The 21,151-nt window shown below is 47.2% G+C and overlaps 1 protein-coding gene across 13 annotated transcripts in view; it reads left to right on the top strand.

The window, feature by feature from the left end:
• The window catches only part of ZNF544 (zinc finger protein 544), a 41,491-nt gene that overhangs the window by 19,519 nt on the left and 821 nt on the right, over positions 1-21,151 (top strand). For 11 of the 13 annotated variants that reach the window (XM_073015780.1, XM_073015787.1, XM_073015782.1 and 8 more), the window contains one exon: positions 3,678-7,970. The exons of 1 other annotated variant lie outside the window; for it this stretch is intronic. In XM_073015780.1, coding sequence (XP_072871881.1) covers positions 3,678-5,587 — 1,910 coding nt within the window. In that variant the 3' untranslated portion in view covers positions 5,588-7,970. Of the gene's footprint in view, positions 1-3,554; positions 7,971-21,151 lie in introns of those variants that run through there. One more of the 13 variants, XM_073015791.1, reaches the window with a different exon arrangement.

The raw sequence follows: 21,151 nt of genomic DNA, 5'->3' as shown, positions 1-21,151 counted from the left end.
TTGGACAAAACACACAAAGCAACAAAAGAAGCAACAAAAGCATAGATGTATTGAAACAAAAATACACCTGCAGGCTCAAGCAAGGCTCAAAAGCAATAGTCACAGAATTTTCTGGGGTTTAAATGCTCTCTAGATACTTCCCATTGGTTACTTGGTTTATATCGTATGAAGTAGTGGCTCATGACCAGTCTGATTGGTTGTGGAAGGTGGCCAAGCAGAGGCTGAAGTAAAGTTACAAAGTTACGCTCTGTGCAGACATCTGATGGGTTGCAGGAGGGAACCAATCAGAGGTCCTTTCCATTTTTCATCTGCAACACAGAAAGTTGGGGAGAGTTGCAAAGGGAGTAGCCTCTGACCCTTTGTTACGTGGGCATGGAAATTTAGGGTTTTACTTTTGATTCAATTCATGAAGTCAGCATGAATCAGCCTTAGGCTCCCTGCCCCCAGACCCTATTCTCCTGCCTCACTGGCAACCACGGATCTTTATCCTGTCTCCATAGTTTTGCCTTTTCCAGAATGTCATAGTTGGGGTCATTGACTATATAGCCTTTTCTGACTGACTGCTTTCACGAAGCAACGTGCATTATGTGTATCTTCACAGCACCCTCTCACGTTTCCCCCAGGCCGGAGATGTTGAGTTTATCTGAATTTGTCTCATGTTTTCCTGCTCCTCCTTCCTTGTAACTCTCTCGCCTGCAGCCTCTGTTATTTCTTCCTCTGAAGGCCCACACTTACTTATCTACCCTCCTCCCTGGGCCATGCCCTTCACACCATACCTCAGTCATGTCATTCTGGATTCTGTTTACTGTCAGTCTTTCTGTATGGCATAGACATCCCTCTTGACTGGCCTGTGAAGACAGCCTCTTTCCTCATTTCATGCTCCTAATGGAGAAGCCACTGCAAGATATTTAATGTCCTTCACCTGATTTTCCATGGCCAGGCAAAACCCGGACACAACTCAGCCACACAATGACTTCTTGCCTGCTTCTCATCCTCAAATACCCTTCATTGGGCTATCGTTTCTTTTGAAAACATCCTCCTGGCCGGGCGCGGTGGCTCACGCCTGTAATCCCAGCACTTTGGGAAGCTGAGGTGGGCGGATCACAAGGTCAGGAGATCGAGACCACGGTGAAACCCTGTCTCTACTAAAAATACAAAAAATTAGCTGGGCACGGTGGTGGGCGCCTGTAGTCCCAGCTAGTCAGGAGGCTGAGGCAGGAGAATGGCGTGAACCCAGGAGGCAGAGCTTGCAGTGAGCTGAGATCGCGCCACTGCACTCCAGGCTGGGGGACAGAGCGAGACTCCATCTCAAAAAGAAAAAAAAAAAAGAAAACATCCTCCCATGAGGGATTCCACAGTGACTTCCACAGAGCTGGGATGAGGACAATGCAAGAACGAGAGTGCTAGGTGTGAGGGTGCTGGGTGTGAGCGCACCAGGTGTGAGGGTGCTGGGTGCACGTAAGGATCTGGCCTAGGAGGGAAGAGAGCTTTTGATTGAGAGGGGGGAAAAATCCTCTCAGAAGTCAAGGGATGGCCACAGAGTGTAGTTAATGTATTGCCAAAGGATCCTGTGTCCTCATGTGCTCAGAGAGCGATGCATGGGAACTTGACGCAGGCCTCAGTAGTGATGACTGTGGTGCCGTGCGACCATAACGAACAGAGCGACAAGCAGAGGAGGGATCTTTAGGACCTGGACAAGGATCCTAAGCTGGGAGCCTCTGCCACTCATTTCTGGAGGCTCCGTATCTTCAACAGTGAGGAATCCCCACCACCACAATAACAAGGATGGCAAGATCAACCATGTTCTGTAATGTCAGTGCCAGACACTGTGTGAGGCTCACATAGTGATTCATTGATGCCTCAAAGTAAATCTTGTAGGATAAACATTCTTTCTTCTGGCTACAGCAAGGAAAGTGAACCTCTAAGAGGCTAAGGACCTGTCTGAAGTGGCAAACAGTGAAGCCCAGGTGCAGCCAGTCATGCTGCCCATGCTGCGTCGGAGACCATGCAGTCTTTTCTGGAGAGTCTATCGGGTCAATTCTGGATTATGCTTAAATAAATTTTTCTGTTTGCAGCGTGAAGAAATGGTAGAATTGGTGCATTAAGAATATGAAGTCAGTATTGATGTTTGAGATGCAATTACGAGATCCAGAAGTGGAGCAGAAACTGATATTCTAGGACTAAGCACCAGTTAGGAGTCTGTGTGTGTTTCCTGTGGCCGCTGTAAAAAATTACCACCAACCTGTTGGCTTAAAGCAATGCAAATTTATTCTCTAAAAGTTACAGAGGCTACAAGTCCAAAATGAGTGTCACTGGATCGAAATCAAGGTGTTGATACGGCTGTGCTCCCTCTGGATGCTCCAAATGGAAAATGCATTTCTGTCTTTTCCTTCTCCTATTGGTTGCAGCATTCTTTCCAGTCTTCAGATATCGTCTGCTGTGTCTTCTCATCACCTTCTCCTCTGTGTTTCAAATCTCCCTCTGCCTTTCTCTTATGGGAACACTTGTGGTTACATTTAGAGCCCCCCTGGGTAATCCAGAAAAAAATCCCCATTTTAAAACTTTTACCAGGGTGTGGTGGCAGGCACCTGTAATCCCAGCTACTCAGGAGGCTGAGGCAGGAGGATCACTTGAACCTGGGAGGTGGAGATTGCAGTTAGCCAAGATTGTGCCACTTTGCTCCAGCCTGGGCAACAGAGCCAGGCTCTGTCTCAAAAATAAATAAAATTAAATTAAATTAAAATATTAATCACAGAAGGGTACGTTGGCTTGGCTGTGTTCCCAGCACTTTGGGAGGCCAATGGGGGAGGATCACAGGAGCCCAGGAGTTTGAGGCTGCAGTGAGCCATGATTGTGCCGCTATCTGGTCTGTTCAACACAGCAAGATCCTGACTCTAGAAAACTAAATAAGTAAATAATAATAATAAAATTCTAATCACATCTGAACAGTTCCTTTTTCCCAAAAGTTCACATTCACAGGGTCCAGGGGCTTAGAACATACATATTTTTTGCAATGATTAATGGCTTTATATCCTGCAGACCCAGTTCATTCTGTGGATTTCTCTTTTTATCTTCACCTCCCTGCTTATTCTCTTTTTTTCTTTTCTTTTCTTTCTTTTTTTATTTTTTATTTTTTTTTTTTTTGAGACAGGGTCTCACTCTCTCACCCAGACTGGAATGCAGTGGCCCAATCTTGGTTCACTGCTACCTCCACCTCCCAGGCTCAAGCGATTCTCCTGCCTCAGCCTCCCGAGAAGCTTAGACTACAGGTGCCCACCTGTAGTCTGGCTAATTTTTTTATTTTTATTAGAGACAGAGTTTTACCATGTTGACCAAGCTGGTCTCTAACTCCAGACCTCAAGTGATTCACCTGCCTCAGCCTCCCAAAGTTATGGGATTACAGGCATGAGCCACTGCACCTGGCCCCTCCCTGCTTATTCTTTTGCCCTCTATTTGGGGACCAGGGTTACTTAGTCACTTCTTTATTATGTTTGTGTGTATTTTGCACTTTACCACTGATACCATGTTTGCTGATCCATCTGTGCTTTTCACAGCGTGCATACAGATTACAGTTTGTAGCTTGGAAACAAACCAGAGACACCTCTGTTACACAGTTCTTCATCCCCCTCCCCCTCTGATGCTTCTCCAGTAACTCAGGCATTTTGGATTTCTTTCAGACTGGAAGACTACCCTTGAGGAGAATAGGTTGAATTCTGAAAAAGATCGAGCTAGGGAAGAACTGTCCCACCACGTGGAAGTGAAACAATGTGTACAGGAGGAGCCACCCTGTTTGGTGTCATTAGGACAAGCGCACAATCAGAGCAACCAGTTAAGGGAACACCAGGAGAACTCCTTGAGGTTCATGGTACTCACCTCAGAGAGACTGTTTCCTCAAAGAGAACACTGTGAGCTTGAACTTGGGGGAAGTTATTCTCTACCTTCTACTTTAAGCCTTCTACCTACGACATTACCTGCAAGTGCAGGTTTCCCTAAGCCTAACTCACAGGTTAAAGAGTTTAAACAAAATTCAACTTTCATGAATCATGAGAAAAATGGAGCAGGTGGGAAGCACTGTGAGAATCGTCAGCATGCCAGAGCCTTGTGTCAGAGCATTTACTTGAGTAAACTTGGAAACACTGAAACAGGAAAGAAAAACCCTTGTGAACATATTGTTGGTCATGACTCTCTCAACTATAGTTCCTCCCTTTGTTTTCATGGTAAAACTTTTTCAGTGAAGAAAAGTGATGACTGTAAGGATTATGGAAATCTCTTCAGTCACAGTGTGTCTCTGAATGAACAGAAGCCAGTGCATTTTGGAAAAAGTCAGTATGAGTGTGATGAATGCAGAGAAGCCTGTTCTGAGAGTCTGTGCCTTGTACAAACAGAAAGAAGTGACCCTGGAGGGACCTCCTTCAGAGGTGAGGAAGGCTGTGCTGCCTTCCCTATGGCCTCATCTTTTTCTGACTGTAATATCATTCAGACTACAGAGAAGTCATCTGTGTGTAATCAGTGTGGAAATTCTTTCAGCTGTTGTTGTAAGCGCATATACCAGAGAACACAAACTGGAGAAAAGCCCTTCGAATGTACTCATTGTGGGAAATCTTTTAGTCAGAGCTATGACCTTGTCGTACATCAGAGGACACACACTGGAGAGAAGCCCTATGAGTGCGACCTATGTGGGAAATCCTTCACCCAGCGATCCAAACTTATTACGCATCAGCGAATTCACACTGGAGAAAAACCGTATCAGTGTGTTGAATGTGGAAAATCCTTCAGGTGGAACTCTAACCTCATTGTACATCAGAGAATTCATACTGGAGAGAAACCGTACGAGTGCACTCACTGTGGAAAGTCCTTCAGCCAAAGCTATGAGTTAGTTACACATACAAGAACCCACACTGGAGAAAAGCCCTTCAAATGTACTCAATGTGGGAAATCTTTCAGCCAGAAGTATGATCTTGTCGTACATCAGAGGACACACACTGGAGAGAAGCCCTATGAGTGCAACCTGTGTGGGAAATCCTTCTCCCAGAGTTCCAAACTTATTACTCATCAGCGAATTCACACTGGAGAAAAACCGTATCTGTGTATCGAATGTGGGAAATCCTTCAGGTGGAACTCTAACCTTGTCATCCATCAGAGAATTCATACTGGGGAGAAACCGTACGAGTGCACTCACTGTGGAAAGTCCTTCAGCCAAAGCTATCAATTAGTTGCACATAAAAGAACTCATACTGGAGAAAAGCCCTATGAATGTAACCAGTGTGGAAAAGCCTTCAATCGAAGCACTCAGCTCATCAGGCATCTGCAAATTCACACTGGGGAAAAGCCGTACAAATGCAATCAGTGTGATAAAGCCTTTGCGAGGAGCTCCTACCTTGTGATGCATCAGAGAACTCACACTGGTGAGAAACCTTTTGAGTGCAGTCGGTGTGGGAAAGCCTTTACAGGGAGCTCTAACCTTCTTTCCCATCAGAGAATTCATTCTGGAGAGAAACCCTACGAATGTAGTGACTGTGGGAAATCCTTCCGGCAGCGATCTCAGCTTGTAGTGCATCGACGGACACATACTGGAGAGAAACCTTAGGAGTGCAGTCACTTTGGGAAAGCTTTCAGCCAGAGATCTCCCCTCATCATGTACCACAGGACACCTGTCAGTGGGAAGAGCTATCAGTGTGATGTGTATTAAGGCCTTCAGCCAGCAGTAGTGACTCATTAAACATCAGAGAATGCATCCTGGAGGAAAGCCCTATGAATGCATTGATTGTCGGAAAGCCTTCAATGGTCGCTCAACCCTTAGTAAACACGAGAGGACGCACACTGGGGAGAAACCCTATGAATGTGACCACTGCGAGCAAGCCTTTAGCCAGCGGTGTCAACTTACCAGGCATTGGAGAGTTCATACTGGAGAGAAGCCCTATGAAGGTTAATGTGGAAAAGTTTCCAGTTAGGATACTTCCCTTATTCAACATGAGAAAGCTCATGGGCAAGAAACTCTCTGAATAACCAAGATGGAGCCAGATGCAGTTGCCAACACCTGTAATCCCAGCACTTTGGGAGGCCAAGGCAGGTGGATTGCTTGAGCCCAGGAGTTTGAGACCAGCCTGGGTAACATGGCAAAATCCTGTCTTTACAAAAAATACAAAAATTAGTCTAGCATGGTGGTGCATACCTGTAGTCCTAGCTACTCAGGAGACTGAGGTGGGAGGATCACTTGAGCTTGGGAGGCGGAGGTTGCAGTGAGCTGTGATCATGCCATCACACTGCTGCCTTATGAGAGAGTGAGACACTCTCTAAATAAATAATAACCAAGATAGGAAATTTCCCTGCCATACCCCCTTTACTAGAAATCAAGTGGCTAAAACATGACTCTCAGAGTGGGGCTTCATGACCATGTGCCTCAGAATTGCCTGGAGTGTGCACTAAAATTGTATTATGATGCTCACTCTAGCCAACTGAATAAAAATCTCTGGTAGTAGAATCCAAGAGTCTGCAGTTTCTAAAATCACACAGGTGGGTGGGCACAGTGGCTCATGACTGTAATCCCAGTGCTTTGGGAGGCTGAGGTGGGTGGATCACCTGAAGTCAGGAGTTTGAGACCAGCCTGGCAAACATGGCAAAACTGTCTCTATTAAAAATACAGGCCAGGGGCCAGGCGCGGTGGCTCACGCCTGTAATCCCAGCACTTAGGCAAGGTGGGTGGATCACAAGGTCAGGAGATTCAGACCATCCTGGCTAATATGGTAAAACCCTGTCTCTACTAAAAATACAAAAAAATTAGCTGGGCATGGCAGTGGGCACCTGTAGTCCCAGGTACTTGGGAGGCTGAGGCAGGAGAATGGCATGAACCCAGGAGGCGGAGCTTGCAGTGAGCCAAGATCACACTAGTGCACTCTAGCCTGGGCGACATAGCGAGACTCTGTCTTAAAACAAAAAAATACAAGCCAGGCGCAATGACTCATGCCTGTAATCACAGAATTTTGGGAGGCAACGGCAGGTGGATTACCTGATGTCAGGAGTTCGAGACTAGCCTCACCAACATGGAGAAACCCCGTCTCCAATAAATATGCAAAAATTAGCTGGGTATGGTGGTAGACACCTGTAATCCCAGCTACTCGGGAGGCTGAGGCAGGAGAATCTTAACGCAGGAGGCAGAGGTTGCAGTCAACCAAGATCGAGCCGTTGCGCTCCAGCCTGGGCAACAAGAGTGAAACTTCCTCTTAAGAAAAAAAAAAAAGGACTCTGGTGAGGCATGGTGGTTCATGCCTATAATCCCAGCAGTTTGGGAGGCTGAGGTGGGCAGATAACTTGAGGACAGGCATTCAAGACTAGCCTAGCCAACATGGCAAAACCCCATCTCTACTAAAAATACAAAAATTAGCTGGGTGTGCTGGCACACGTGTGTAATCCCAGCTATTCGGGAGGCTGAGGCATGAGAATCGCTTAAACCTGGGAGGCAGAGGTTGCAGTTAGCCGAGATCATGTCACTACACTCTTGCTTGCGCAACAGGGCGAGACTGTCTCAAAAAAAAAAAAAAAAAAAAAAGGACTCTAAGCTGGCCAAAATGGCTCATGCCTATAACCCCAGCGCTTTGGGAGACCAAGCCAGGCAGATGACTTGAGCCCAGTAGATTGGGACCAATCTGGGCAGCATGTTGAGACACCATCTCTACAAAAGAAATACAATTAGCTGGGCATGGTGCTGCACACCTGTAGTCCCAGCTACTCTGGAGGCTGAGGCAGGAGTATTACTTGAGCCTGAGGGTGGTGGGGGATCGCACCTGCAGTGAGCTGAGATCACACCACTGCATTCCAGCCTAGGCACCAGAGCAACACCATATCTCTAAAACAAAACAACAAAATATTGGACTCTGAATATTTCAAGGATTTGGTTGTGTTTAAACTTTGTTGCTCAGTTGGTTGGATTGTAATCAGAACTGGCAGTATATTTATATGGAAAATACTTATCAGATGATGTGAAAACAGGAGCCCAAATAGTATGTTCACAGAAGGTTACAAGCACATAATTTAAATTGGTCCACTCAGCAACATGTTCCCTAAAAGAAAAAAGCATAAATTGACAGTAGTGGGGAAAGTGGAAGAGGCCATGTCTGCATTCATTCATTCATTTTTTGGAGACGGAATCTCACTGTGTCGCCCAGGCTGGAGTGCAATGGCACAATCTCTGCTCACTACAAGCTCCGCCTCTTGGGTTCACGCCATTCTCCTGCCTCAGCCTCCCGAGTAGCTGGGACTACAGGTGCCCACCACCACGCCCGGCTAATTTTTTGTATTTTTAGTAGAGACGGAGTTTCACTATGTTAGCCAGGATGGCCTCGATCTCCTGACCTCGTGATCCGCCCGCCTTGGCCTCCCAAAGTGCTGGGATTACAGGTGTGAGACACCATGCCTGGCCACATTTATATTTATTTTTTGACACAGGCTGTTGCTCTGTCACCCAGGCTGGAGTGCAGTGGTGCAGTCACGGATCACTGCAGCCTCAACCTGGCTCAAATGTTCCTCCTGTCCTAGCCTCCTAAGTTCCTAAGTAGCTGGGACCACAGGCATGTGCCATGAAGCCTGGTTAAATTTATTTTTTTAGAGACAAGGTCTCATCATGTTACCCAGGCTGGTCTTGAACTCCTGGGCTCAAGTGATCCTCAGCCTCGGCCTCCCAAAGTCCTGGGATTACAGGCATGAGCCACGGTGCATGCTATTACTGCACATTTAAGCAGGATAGGAGCCAATGGGAGGGCGGGCACGGTGGCTCATGCCTGTAATCCCAGCACTTTGGGAGGCCAAGGCAGGTGGATCCCTTGAGGTCAGGAGTTTGAGACCAGCCTGGCCAACGTGGTGAAACCCCATCTCTACTAAAAATAGAAAAAATTAGCCAGCTGTCATGACATGTGCCTGTAATCCCAGCTACTCGGGAGGCTGAGGCAGGAAAATCACTTGAACCCAGGAGGTGGAGTTTGCTGTGAGCCGAGACTGCGCCATTGAACTCCAGCCTGGGCAAAAAAGCGAAAAGCAAGACTCCATCTCAAAAACAAAACAACAGAAGAAAGTGCCGGGTGCGGTGGCTCACACCTGTAATCCCAACACTTTGGGAGGCCGAGGCGGGTGGATCACGAGGTCAGATCAAGACCATCCTGGCTAACACGGTGAAACCCCGTCTCTACTAAAAATACAAAAAATTAGTGGTGGGCGTCTGTAGTCCCAGATACTCGGGAGGCTGAGGCAGGAGAATGGTGTGAACCCAGGAGGCAGAGCTTGCAGTGAGCCAAAATCACTCCATGGCACTCCAGCCTGGGCGACAGAGCAAGACTCTGTCCCAAAAAAAAAAAAAAAAAAAAAAAGGCAGACGGAAGTATAGCCAAGAGCCAAACATACAGAATGAGGAAAGCTGGACAGGGTCAGGTGAGGAGAAGCTGTGGCAGCAGATGTGGCAGCCCCCAGCAGAGCCATAGATTAATAGACCAGAACGTAGGTTAATCAAAGGTCTGTCCATGAAACTCAGGCTCCTCCCCATTTCTTTTTTTTCCTGCCTGGCATTAACTATCTGGCTGTGGGTTAGCAAAAAGTTAAGTAGGGAAGGAGCCATGTGCTAAAAGATTAGTTCAGGGGACAACGGAATCTGATGTATTTTGGTCTGTAGCAAGGGCTACTTTATTCTGGCATTTCAGAACTTTTTACCTGATAGCTGGTTCTCGCCCTCTTCACCCTCAAGCACAGTGTACTCTTAAAGCAGCCCCGCCTGTCTGTGGAGCTTCCTGTCTGCTTTCTCATAGCCTCTTCAATATAGGTGGCAGGCAAGGAGCAAAAGATAAAGTCTCCATTGTGAAAGAAGGTATCTAAGACAAAGCAGAAAAGACAGATATTCAGAGGAACCAAATATTCTTTGTTTTTTGAGATGGAGTCTTGCTCTGTTGCCCAGGCTGTAGTGCAGTGGACTGATCTTGGCTCACTGCAACCTCCACTTCCCAGGTTCAAGCAATGGGATTACAGGCATGTGCCACCACGCCCAGCTATTTTTTGTATTTTCAGTAGAGATGGAGTTTCACCATGTTGACCAGGCTGGTCTCCAACTCCTGACCTCAAGTAATCCGCCCACCTTGGCCTCCCAAAGTGGTGGGATTATAGGCATGAGCCACTGCGCCCGGCAGAATCAAATATTTAAAGCATCTTGTTAATCTAAAAGTGAGTCAAGAAAGGGTTACAAGGCTGGGTGTGGTGGCTCATGCCTGTAATGCCAGCACTTTGGGAGGCCAAGGCGGGTGGATCATGAGGTCAGGAGTTCGAGACCAGCCTGATCAACATGGTGAAACCCCGTCTCTACTTAAAATACAAAAATTAGCCGGGCGTGGTGGTGGGCGCCTGTAATCCCAGCTACTTGGGAGGCTGAGGCAGGAGAATCACTTGAACCCGGGAGGTGGAGGTTGCAGTGAGCCAAGATCGGCTGGGTGCAATGGCTCACGCCTGTAATCCCAACACTTTGGGAGGCTGAGGCGGGCGGATCACAAGGTCAGGAGATCGAGACCATCCTGGCTAACACGGGGAAACCCTGTCTCTCCTAAAAATACAAAAAATTAGCTGGGTGTGGTGGCAGGCGCCTATAGTCCCAGCTACTCGGGAGGCTGAGGCAGGAGAATGGCATGAACCTGAGAGGCAGAGCTTGCAGTGAGCCAAGATCACACCACTGCACTCCAGCCTGGGCGACAGAGCGAGACACCATCTCAAAAAAAAAAGGGTTACAAATAAAAAATAATGCAGATATTTTGATAAAATAGAACAATGAGAACAAGAGCAGACTCTGACTTTACAAGTAAGATTGTTCAATGTTAGATGTAAAATGTTTATTGAGAAACAGAATGCTCATTCCCTGGTGCTGCAAAGAAATAGCACCTCGAACATAACTTTAATTCTCTCAGCAAGGCCGTTTTTACTTTCTGCAGAAAGGGTACTCATCACAGATGGAACAATGGCAAGAGCACACCTGATCAAAGGAGGGAAGCAATTTTTATTCGTTACGTAGTTTGTCCCTGCTACTGTGTCCTGTCTCCATTGGCTGCAGCCAGACTGCACAGTCTAAACTAACACTAGATTGGCTAACGTTTAAAACTTTTCGAAATAGGCAACAGTAATGGAAAGACAAAGGAAAAGAGGAAGCTGCTTATGCCAGATACAGAAGGAGCATAGGCTGTGAGCTGGAATGTGCCTGTGGGCACATCCAGGACAAATATCTTGGTTAAGGTACAAGGACATAGAACATGCTACGTGCCTATGAGCATGTTTAACAGCCACATAGGATAGAGCTTAACAAAGACTTATCAGCACAAAGCAAGGAGGCTTCAAGGAAGTTAGTTTATAAGAGAAACTTACTTTTCAACATTTATGATTTATTCTTTAACAAGAAGGGAAACTTTGAAGAGGAACTTTTACTTTCCACATTGAACAAATAAGTAAGAAAAAGACAAAGGGAAACTTCCCCAGGGCTGCAAGGAAATTTTCAGGTCATGCCATGTATGATCAGAATTAATAAGACCCATGCACCGTGGAAAATTGAGAACACTGCGATTAAAAACAGATGGCAGGCCTGGTGTGGTGGCTCATGCCTTTAATCCCAGCTCTTTGGGAGGCTGAGGCGGGCAGATCACCTGAACTCAGGAGTTCGAGACCAGCCTGGCCAATATGGTGAAACCTCATCTCTAATAAAAATACAAAAATAAGCCAGGCACGGTGGCAGGCGCCTGTAATCCCAGCTACTCAGGAGACTGAGGCAGGAGAATCGCTTGAACCCCAAAGGTAGAGGTTGCAGTGAGCTAAGATTGTGCCACTGCACTCCAGCCTGGGCGACAAAGCAAGACTCTGTCTCAAAAAAAAGAAAAGAAAAACATGTCAGGGCCGGGCGTGATGGCTCACATCTGTAATCCCAGCTACTTGGGAGGCTGAGGCAGGAGAATCACTTGATCCCAGGAGGTGGAGGTTGCAGTGACCTAAGATAGTGCCACTGCACTCCAGTGTGGGCTACAAAGCGAGTCTGTCTCAAAACAAAAACAAAACAGATGGCAGGGCCAGGCGTGGTGGCTCACACCTGTACTCCCAGCTACTTGGGAGACTGAGGCAGGAGAATCGCTTGAACCCGGGAGGTGGAGGTTGCAGTGAGCTAAGATTGTGCCACTGCACTCCAGCATGGGTGACAAAGCGAGACTCTGTCTCAAAAAAAAAAAAAAGAAACAGATGGCAGGGGCGGGCATGGTGGCTCACGCCTGTAATCCCAGCACTTTGGGAGACCCAGGCAGATGGATCAGTCTAGGTTAGGAGTTTGAGACCAGCCTGGCCAAGATGGTGAAACCCCGTCTCTACTAAAGATACAAAAATTAGCCAGGTGTGGTGGTGCATGCCTGTAATCTCAGCTAGTCAGAAGGCTGCGGCAGGAGAATTGCTTGATCCCGGGAGGTGGAGGTTGCAGTGAGCTAAGATTGTGCCACTGCACTCCAGTGTGGGCAACAAAGCGAGACTCTGTCTCAAAAAAAAAAAAGATGGCAGGGCTGGGCCTGGTAGTTCACGCCTGTAATCCCAGCACTTTGGGAGACCGAGGCAGGTGGATCACTCTAGGTTAGGAGTTTGAGACCAGCCTGGCTAAGATGGTGAAACCCTGTCTCTACTAAAGATACAAAAATTAACCAGGTGCAGTGGTGCACGCCTGTAATCCCAGCTACTCAGGAGGCTGAGGCAGGAGAATTGCTTGAACCCAGGAGGCAGAGGTTGCAGTGAGTCGAGATCGTGCCACTGCACTGCAGCCTGGGCGACAGAATGAGACTCTGTCACAAAACAAACACAGAGCAGATGGCATGGCAGAACCTTCTCTAGAGAAAAGAGTTTTCAATCTAGGAAAGGAATAGGGTAAGAAAATGAATGTTTATTCACCCATAACTTAAAAAAAAAAAAAGATAATTGTAATTGAAGGCTACAAGGTAAATCGTGCTCATACTATACAAATCCTGCTAGAGGGTTATAGTTCCTATGTGAAGGTAACTTTAGAAAGTAGTGTTCACTTGACATTGATGTAGTAATTCCTGCTGGAGGGGCAAAAAGCTCATGAAATTTAAATAAAGGAGGAGGAGATGCAGTCAGATGTGTTGCTTGACCCTTCAGGGAATGGCATTTGCATAGCTGTGACATGAACCCCAGGTATTGGCTTTTTTTTTTTTTTTTTTTTTGAGGAGTCTCACTCTTGCCCAGGCTGGAGTGCAGTGGCGCGATCTCGGCTCACTGTAACCTCCACCTCCCGGGTTCAAGCGATTCTCCTGCCTCAGCCTCCTGAGTAGCTGGGATGACAGGTGGGCGCCACCACGCCCGGATAATTTTTGTATTTTTAGTAGACACAGCGTTTCACCATGTTGGTCAGGCTGGTCTCCAACTGATCCACCCACCTCAGCCTCCCAAGGTGCTAGGATTACAGGCGTGAGCCATCGCACTCGGCCTGTATTGGCTGTTAATTTTTTTTTTTTTTTTTTTGGAGACAGTCTTGCTCTGTTGCCCAGGCCGGAGTGCAGTGGCACCATCTCGGTTCACTGCAAGCTCCGCCTCCTGGGTTCACGCCATTCTCCTGCCTCAGCCTCCAGAGTAGCTGGGACTACAGGCACCTGCCACCATGCCCAGCTAATTTTTTGTATTTTTAGTAGAGATGGGGTTTCACCGTGTTAGCCGGGATGGTCTCGATCTCCTGACCTCGTGATCCGCCTGCCTTGGCCTCCCAAAGTGCTGGGATTACAGGCGTGAGCCACTGCACTCGGCCTGCTTTTCAGTTTTAGGAAGTAACACATGGCTGGGACCTGACAACTTCACAGTGGCGGGCACTGTTGTCATTATTCCTGTCACTGACAACGTCAGCCCCACCTGCAGATGTGGGAGAGTAGACAAGGAAAGAAGTAGTGGAGAGTAGAGGTTCAGGCTTTTCAATATGATATGTAAGTTCACTTAGGAGATGAAAAAGCTTGAAATGTAATATGAGAGGAATTGGAAGCAGATGTGAGTCAGATCCTCACCTGTCAGAGCAGGAAGTTAGTAAAGACTGAAGATGATTGGCTGGATGTGGTGGATCAGGCCTGTAATCCCAGCACTTCGGGAGGCCGAGGCGGGCGGATCACCTGAGGTCAGGAGTTTGAGACCAGCCTGGCCAGCATGGTGAAACTCCGTCTCTACTGAAAATACAAAGATTAGCCTGGCGTGGTGTTGGGCACCTGTAATCCCAGCTACTCAGGAGGCTGAGGCAGGAGAATCATTTGAACCCGGGAGGCGGAGGTTGCAGTGAGCCAAGATTGCACCACTGCACTCCAGCCTGGGCAACAGAGTAAGACTCCATCTCCAGGAAAAATAAAATAAATAAAGATGATCAAAGATTAGCGTTACAGAGGTGTCCTCGAGAAGAACTGGAACAGAGATGATTAAAAGTGGTTGGAGGTGGGTAGGGTGGATGTGGTGGCACACACCTGTAATCCCAGTACTTTGGGAGGCTGAGGCAGGTGGATCACTCAAGCCTAAGAGTTGGAGACCAGCCCGGGCAACATGGTGAAACCTCGTCTCTACAAAAAATATGATAATTAGCTGGGCATAGTAGCACATGCCTGTTGTCCTAGGTACTCAGGAGGCTGAGGTGGGTGGATCACTTGAGCCTGAGAAGTTGAGGCTGCAGTGAGCTGAGATTGCACCACTGCATTCCAGCCTGGGCAACAGAGTGAGACCCCATCTCTTTAAAAATGAAAATAATCCCTTGGATTTAAAGGGAGTGGGTTAGTCCTTGAAGATTTGATTTTCCAGATGTCTTATCAAGAAAAAGTCGAGAAGGGTGGATCATGAAGTCAGGAGTTCAAGACCAGCCTGGCCAACATGGTGAAACTCCGTCTCTACTAAAAATACAAAAATTAGCTGGGCATGGTGGCGTGTGCCTGTAATCCCAGCTACTCAGGAGGTTGAGGCAGGAGAATTGCTTGAACCAGGACCTGGGAGGTGGAGGCTGCGGTGAGCTGAGATTGCGCCACGGCACTCCAGCCTGGGCTACAGAATGAGTCTCCTTCTCAAAAAAAAAAAAAAAAAAAAAGGCTGTGCACGGTGGCTCACGCCTGTAATCCCAGCACTTTGGGAGGCGGAGGTGGGCAGATTGTGAGGTCAGGAAATCGAGACCATCCTGGCTAACACGGGGAAACCCCGTCTCTACTAAAAACACAAAAAACTAGCCGGGCGAGGTGGCGGGCACCTGTAGTCCCAGCTAGTCGGGAGGCTGAGGCAGGAGAATGGCGTGAACCCGGGAGGCGGAGCTTGCCGTGAGCCGAGATAGTGCCACTGCACTCCAGCCTGGGTGACAGAGCAAGACTCCGTCTCAAAAACAAAAGAAGAAAAGAAGAAGTCAGTGTGTCCCAGGGAGTGCAGACCTGAGAAGGTGATGATATCCTGGGACTGGGTGGAAACCGTTCTGAAGGGGCAAGACGGGCATGTGAATCTGCATTACGGCCAAGTACTGAATGTACTTCCCCATGGTCACCCTGCCAATCACCTGTTTCCTTTTCTTTTTTTTTTTTTTTTTTTTTTTGAGACGGAGTCTTGCTCTGTCGCCCAGGCTGGAGTGCAGTGGCCAGATCTCGGCTCACTGCAAGCTCCGCCTCCCGGGTTCACGCCATTCTCCTGCCTCAGCCTCCCGAGTAGCTGGGACTACAGGCACCCGCCACCTCGCCCGGCTAGTTTTTTGTAATATTTAGTAGAGACGGGGTTTCACCGTGTTAGCCAGGATGGTCTCGATCTCCTGACCTCGTGATCCACCCGTCTCCGCCTCCCAAAGTGCTGGGATTACAGGCTTGAGCCACCGCGCCCGGCCTGTTTTCTTTTCTTAAAACCTTTTGCAATAACATAGCCCTCATGATTCAAAGGACAACCTGAGGTTTAGATGAAAAATGCTTTGTCTGTTGTCACCTGAGCAGAACAGGTAGGCTCTGCTTCTTGCTTAGATGGTGGGTCCCTCTGTTGCGACCAACGCCTCCATGTAGCTTTCCAAACGGCCAGTGTTCTTTTTCCTAGAGGAACCCCACAACAGATCCAGCAAATTGGTCAAAGCATTCAGCAATTCTCCCTGACCAAGCCTCCAGTCTTAAAGAAGCTTTTCTTCAGCAAGTCTTGAAATGGCTCGGTACGAGAGTCAGTTGCAGACCATGTATGCAATGCCCCCGTGTCCTTTCCAATATGGGGGCTCTGTAGGTGATGGGAGCAGGGATTTGGTGGTTCTTCTCTGAGACTGTGCCCAGTGGGAATCACACAGGAAGAGAAATATGTGTGCAAGGCATGGAGGACAGCAACTACTATGTATGGAGTGAATACATCTGGCCATGCTCTCTCTGCTAGGATCAAAGAAGGGAAATCCCGGGCCAGGCACAGTGGCTCCTGCCTATAATCCCAGCACTTTGGGAGGCCGAGGCTGGCAGATCACCTGAGGTCAGGAGTTTGAGACCAGCCTGACCAATATGGAGAAACCCCGTCTCTACTAAAAATACAAAATTAGCTGGGCGTGGTGGTGCACACCTGTAATCGCAGCTACTTGGGAGGCTGAGGCAGGAGAATAGCTTGAACATGGGAGGTGTAGGTTGTGGTGAGCCGAGATCATGCCATTGTACTCTAGCCTGGGCAACAAGAGTGAAAACTCCATCTCAATAAAGAAGAAAGAAATCAAGAAAGTAGAAAATCATATTATCATATACTTCAATAGCACAACAAAAGTACAAATTAATAATTGTGGATATTTTAGAATATATATGAAACAGCTGTTTGGTCAAAGAGGAAATAAAAAAACTAAATCTGTTTAAGTAAAAATAAGTACTTTATATCAAATGATCAACATGAATACAAAATACCAAAGCTTGCCTAAAGCCTAGGCCAGGAATGGTGGCTCACGCCTGTAATCCCAGCACTTTGGGAGGCCAAGGTGGGTGGATCACCAGGTCAGGAGATAGAGACCAGCCTGGCCAACAGGCTGAAACCCTGCCTCTACTAAAAATACAAAAAATTAGCTGGGCGTGGTGGCGGGTGTCTGTAATCCCAGCTATTTGGGAGGATGAGGCAGGAGAATCGCTTGAACCCAGGAGGCAGAGATTGCAGTGGGCTGAGATTGTGCCACTGCACTCCAGCCTGGGTGACAGAGTGAGACTCTGTCAAAAAAAAAAAAAAAAAAAGCCTATTCTATAGACAAGTGTGTCTCAAGTTTTTTGTCTCAAGACCCCTTCACACTCTTAAAGTCACTGAAGACCCTAAACAGTTTTTGTTTTGTTTTGTTTTCCCCTGAGACAGTCTTGCTCTATTGTCCAGGCTGGAGAGCAGTGGCACGATCTCGGCTCACTGCAACCTCTGCCTCCCAGGTTCAAGTGATTCTCCTGCCTCAGCCTCCCGAGTAGCTGGGACTAAAGGCACCTGCCACCACGCCTGGCTAATGTTTGTATTCTTAGTAGAGACGGGGTTTCCCCATGTTTGCCAGGATGGTCTCGAACTCTTGATCTTGTGATCTGCCCACCTCGGCCTCCCAAAATGCTGGGATTACAAGCGTGAGCCACCGTGCCCGGCTCCTAAACTGTTTTTGTTTATGTAGGTCCTATCAGTATTTGGTGTATTAGGAATTAAAACAGAAAAAAATTAATATGTTTTATTAAGATAATTTTTCAAAATAAACCCATTCTATGTTAATATATAGGTTGAGCTGTGTCTCTTCCCAAAATCGATATGTTGAAGTTCTAACCCATAGGACCTCAGACCTTATTTGGAGACAGCATCTTTAAAGAGCTAAAATGAGATCATTAGAGTGAGCCCTGGTCCATTATGACTATTGTCCTTATAAAAACAGAAATTTGGAGACAGATAGCTTGTCACACACAGGAAAAATGCCATTTGAAGACAAAGTTAGAGATCTACAAGCCAAGGAATGCCAGAGATTGGCAGCAAACCACCAAAAACTAAGGAAAGGGATGGAACATATACTTTCTTGTAGCCCTCAGAAGGAACCAACTGTGCCAACACATTGATCTCAGACTTCTGGCTTCTACAACTGTAACAAAAATTTATGTTGTTTAAGCCACCCCATTTGTAGTATGTTGTTACCAGAGCCCACATGACTAATACAACATATTTTTTTAAATCACCTACTTTATGAAAAACAGCATTTTCCAAAACAGAAATAGGGAGAAGAGTGGCATTGTATGATATTTTTTCAAATCTCCTTAATGTCTGGCTTCACTGAAGGCAGTTGAGTTCCCATAGCTGCATGTCCCCATTGCATCTGTTACAATATGACTCATCCAGCAGCCTCTGGACAACTGTATTGTATATTCCCATGAAAATGAGAGTGAAAGGAGAGAGGAATAGCACTGGGTAGTCCAGGAGAATGGAAAAACCCAAACGACAACTAAAACAAGCAGTAGGCAAAGAAACCACAGAATAACAAAATCCAAAATAAGGGAGAGAAGACAGCCAAAACTGGTCAGGGTGACATGTCCATGACTTTTCCAGGCAAACCCAAATAAGGGAGAAAGGGGGTGGTAACTGGAGTGGGGGTGGGGGGAGGGCGGTGCCTGAAATCTCCTCCTTTTCCAGATGCCAGTGACTATTCCACCCATAATTAAACACCCATAAAATGAGAAATGCAAACAACGTTGGGTGTGACTCAGGAGCCAGGAACCACTCCCTCACACTTGTCTCCCGTGTTTCCTTTCACTTTGCAATGAAAGCTTCTGGCTTTTCTGCTTATTCTGATTAATCCCTGAATTCTTTCCTGCGATGGCTTCAAGAACCTGGACACCAACTGCCACTGGCATCCAGTGACCCTCCTGAGCCCTCTGGCAACAAAAGAAAATGCCAACATCTTATTATTATTATGAACCTAGTTTTGAACCCACTGATACCTTGAAAGGATCTCAGGAACATCTAGGGCTCCCTGACCCACACTTTAAGAACTAATGCAATCGACAAACTCCTACCTTATAATCAAGGAGATAAACAAGAACTAGAAAAAAAAAAAAAAAATAGACTGGGTGCGTTTTTGTAATTCCAGCACTTTGGGAGGTCAAGATGGGTGGACTGCTTAAGATCAGAAGCTCAAGACCATCCTAGGCAGCATTGCAAAACCATATCTCTACAAAAAAAAAAAAAAAAATACAAAAATGAGCCAGGCATGGTGGCATGAGGCTGAGGTGGGAGAATCCTTTGAGCCCAAGAGGTTGAAGCTGCAGTGAGCCGTGATGCTCTCTGGACTGGGCAACAGACAAGACCTTGTCTCAAAAATTAAAAAAAAAAAAAAGAAGAGGAGGAAAGAGGAAATAATAGGACATCAAAATAACGGATTCCACACCATTAGAACTAGGAGGAAAGCTGAGCCCAGTGACTGCCTCCAAAATGAACACACAGGTTTGGGCACAGTGGCTCATTCCTGTAATCCTAGCACTTTCAGAGGCTGAGGCAGACAAGATTGCTTTGAGCTCTGGAGTTCGAGACCAGCCTGGGCAACATGGCAAAATCCAGTCTCTATAAAAATTAGCCCGGCTGGGCGCAGTGGCTCACGCCTGTAATCCCAGCACTTTGGGAGGCCAAGGCGGGCAGATCACGAGGTCAGGAGATCGAGACCATCCTGGCTAACATGGTGAAACCTCGTCTCTACTAAAAATACAAAAAATTAGCCGGGTGTGGTGGCGGGTGCCTGTAGTCCCAGCTACTCGGAGGCTGAGGCAGGAGAATGGCGTGAACCCGGAAGGTAGAGCTTGCAGTGAGCTGAGATCGCACCACTGCACTCCAGCCTGGGCGACAAAGCGAGACTCCATCTCAAAAAAAAAAAAAACAAAAAAACAAAAAAACCCCGGTGTGGTGGCTCTCACCTGTGCTCCCAGCTACTCAGGAGGCTGAGGTTGGAGGATAACTTGAGCTTGGGAAGCGGAGGTTACAGTGGGTGAAGATTGCACCACTGCATTCCAGCCTGGACAACAGAGTGAGACCCTGTCTCAAAAAACAAACAACAAAAAAAGAACACACAGGCTTCCCCTAAAGAGAAGATAATAGATCCTTGCACACCTGCCCCTACCTCTCCAACACTGGTGGCCACTGTTCAGGGGAAGGCAATAGATCCTCCTAGTATCTTCTTTGCCTGCAGAGAAGGGGGTGCTGCTGGCAGCTTTTTGGGACTCCCAATAGAAGACAGATTTGGTCTCCTGGAAGGCTGCCTGATCGAGTTCCCACAGCAGCTGCCGCTTGCTCAGGTGAGTGAAGACATCTGTCAAAAGACAGAATTTTATTTTTATTTTTATTTTTTGAGATGGAGTCTCACTCCGTCGCCCAGGCTGGAGTGCAGTGGCGCAATCTTGGCTCACTGCAACCTCCACCTCCTGGGTTCAAGCCATTCTCCTGTCTCAGCCTCCCAAGTAGCTGGGTTTACAGGCACCTGCCACCACACCTGGCTAATTTTTGTATTTGTAGTAGAGACAGGGTTTCACCATGTTGGCCAGGCTGGTCTCAAAATTCCTGACCTCAGGTGATCCACCCACCTCAGCCTTCCAAAGTGCTGGGATTACAGGCATGATCCACTGCACCCAGCCAAAAGAAAAAATTTTAACAAATTTGGTAAAAGATCAAATTGGCTTTTATTTGTGATTCATAAATCTGGGCAGCCTCCACTCTGCAAAACAGAATGACGGCTCCCACCGGGCAATGGTAGAATAGTGGTTTTTGTAAGGTGGGAACAAGGAAACAGAACAATAGAGAAAAGGCTAATTAGTTAACTAACTAGGTTACTTTTCTTGTAGGGATTAAAGCAGAGGGGACTTCCTTATTATGCTGACGCAGGTAGACTGGAAATCTGGTTTGTTTAGGGATCTACCTGCTTAAAGTATCAATCTGATTATGTGGCATTTAGCCTAAGTGACTCTGTCTTGGTTTGGTCTGGTCTCATGAGGCCTAGAGCAGGAGCTCAGTCCAAAACCATGTCCTCTCATAATTTTGTGTAACTTGCCTAACACCTGCTCCTTCTCAGGAGCGAGGTCCAGCAAAGAGCAGAGAGGGTACAGGGCCAGAAGGATGTGAGAGAGTGTGGCCAGCTCGAGCCCCTCAGGAGTCAGCTGCTCCGTCCCCACTGGTG

Source organism: Chlorocebus sabaeus, chromosome 6 (genome assembly GCF_047675955.1).
Source record: "Chlorocebus sabaeus isolate Y175 chromosome 6, mChlSab1.0.hap1, whole genome shotgun sequence".
Classification (NCBI taxonomy): Eukaryota; Metazoa; Chordata; class Mammalia; order Primates; family Cercopithecidae; genus Chlorocebus; species Chlorocebus sabaeus.
The sequence above is the reverse complement of the archived record's forward strand: the minus strand, read 5'-3'. Positions and strand labels throughout refer to the sequence as shown.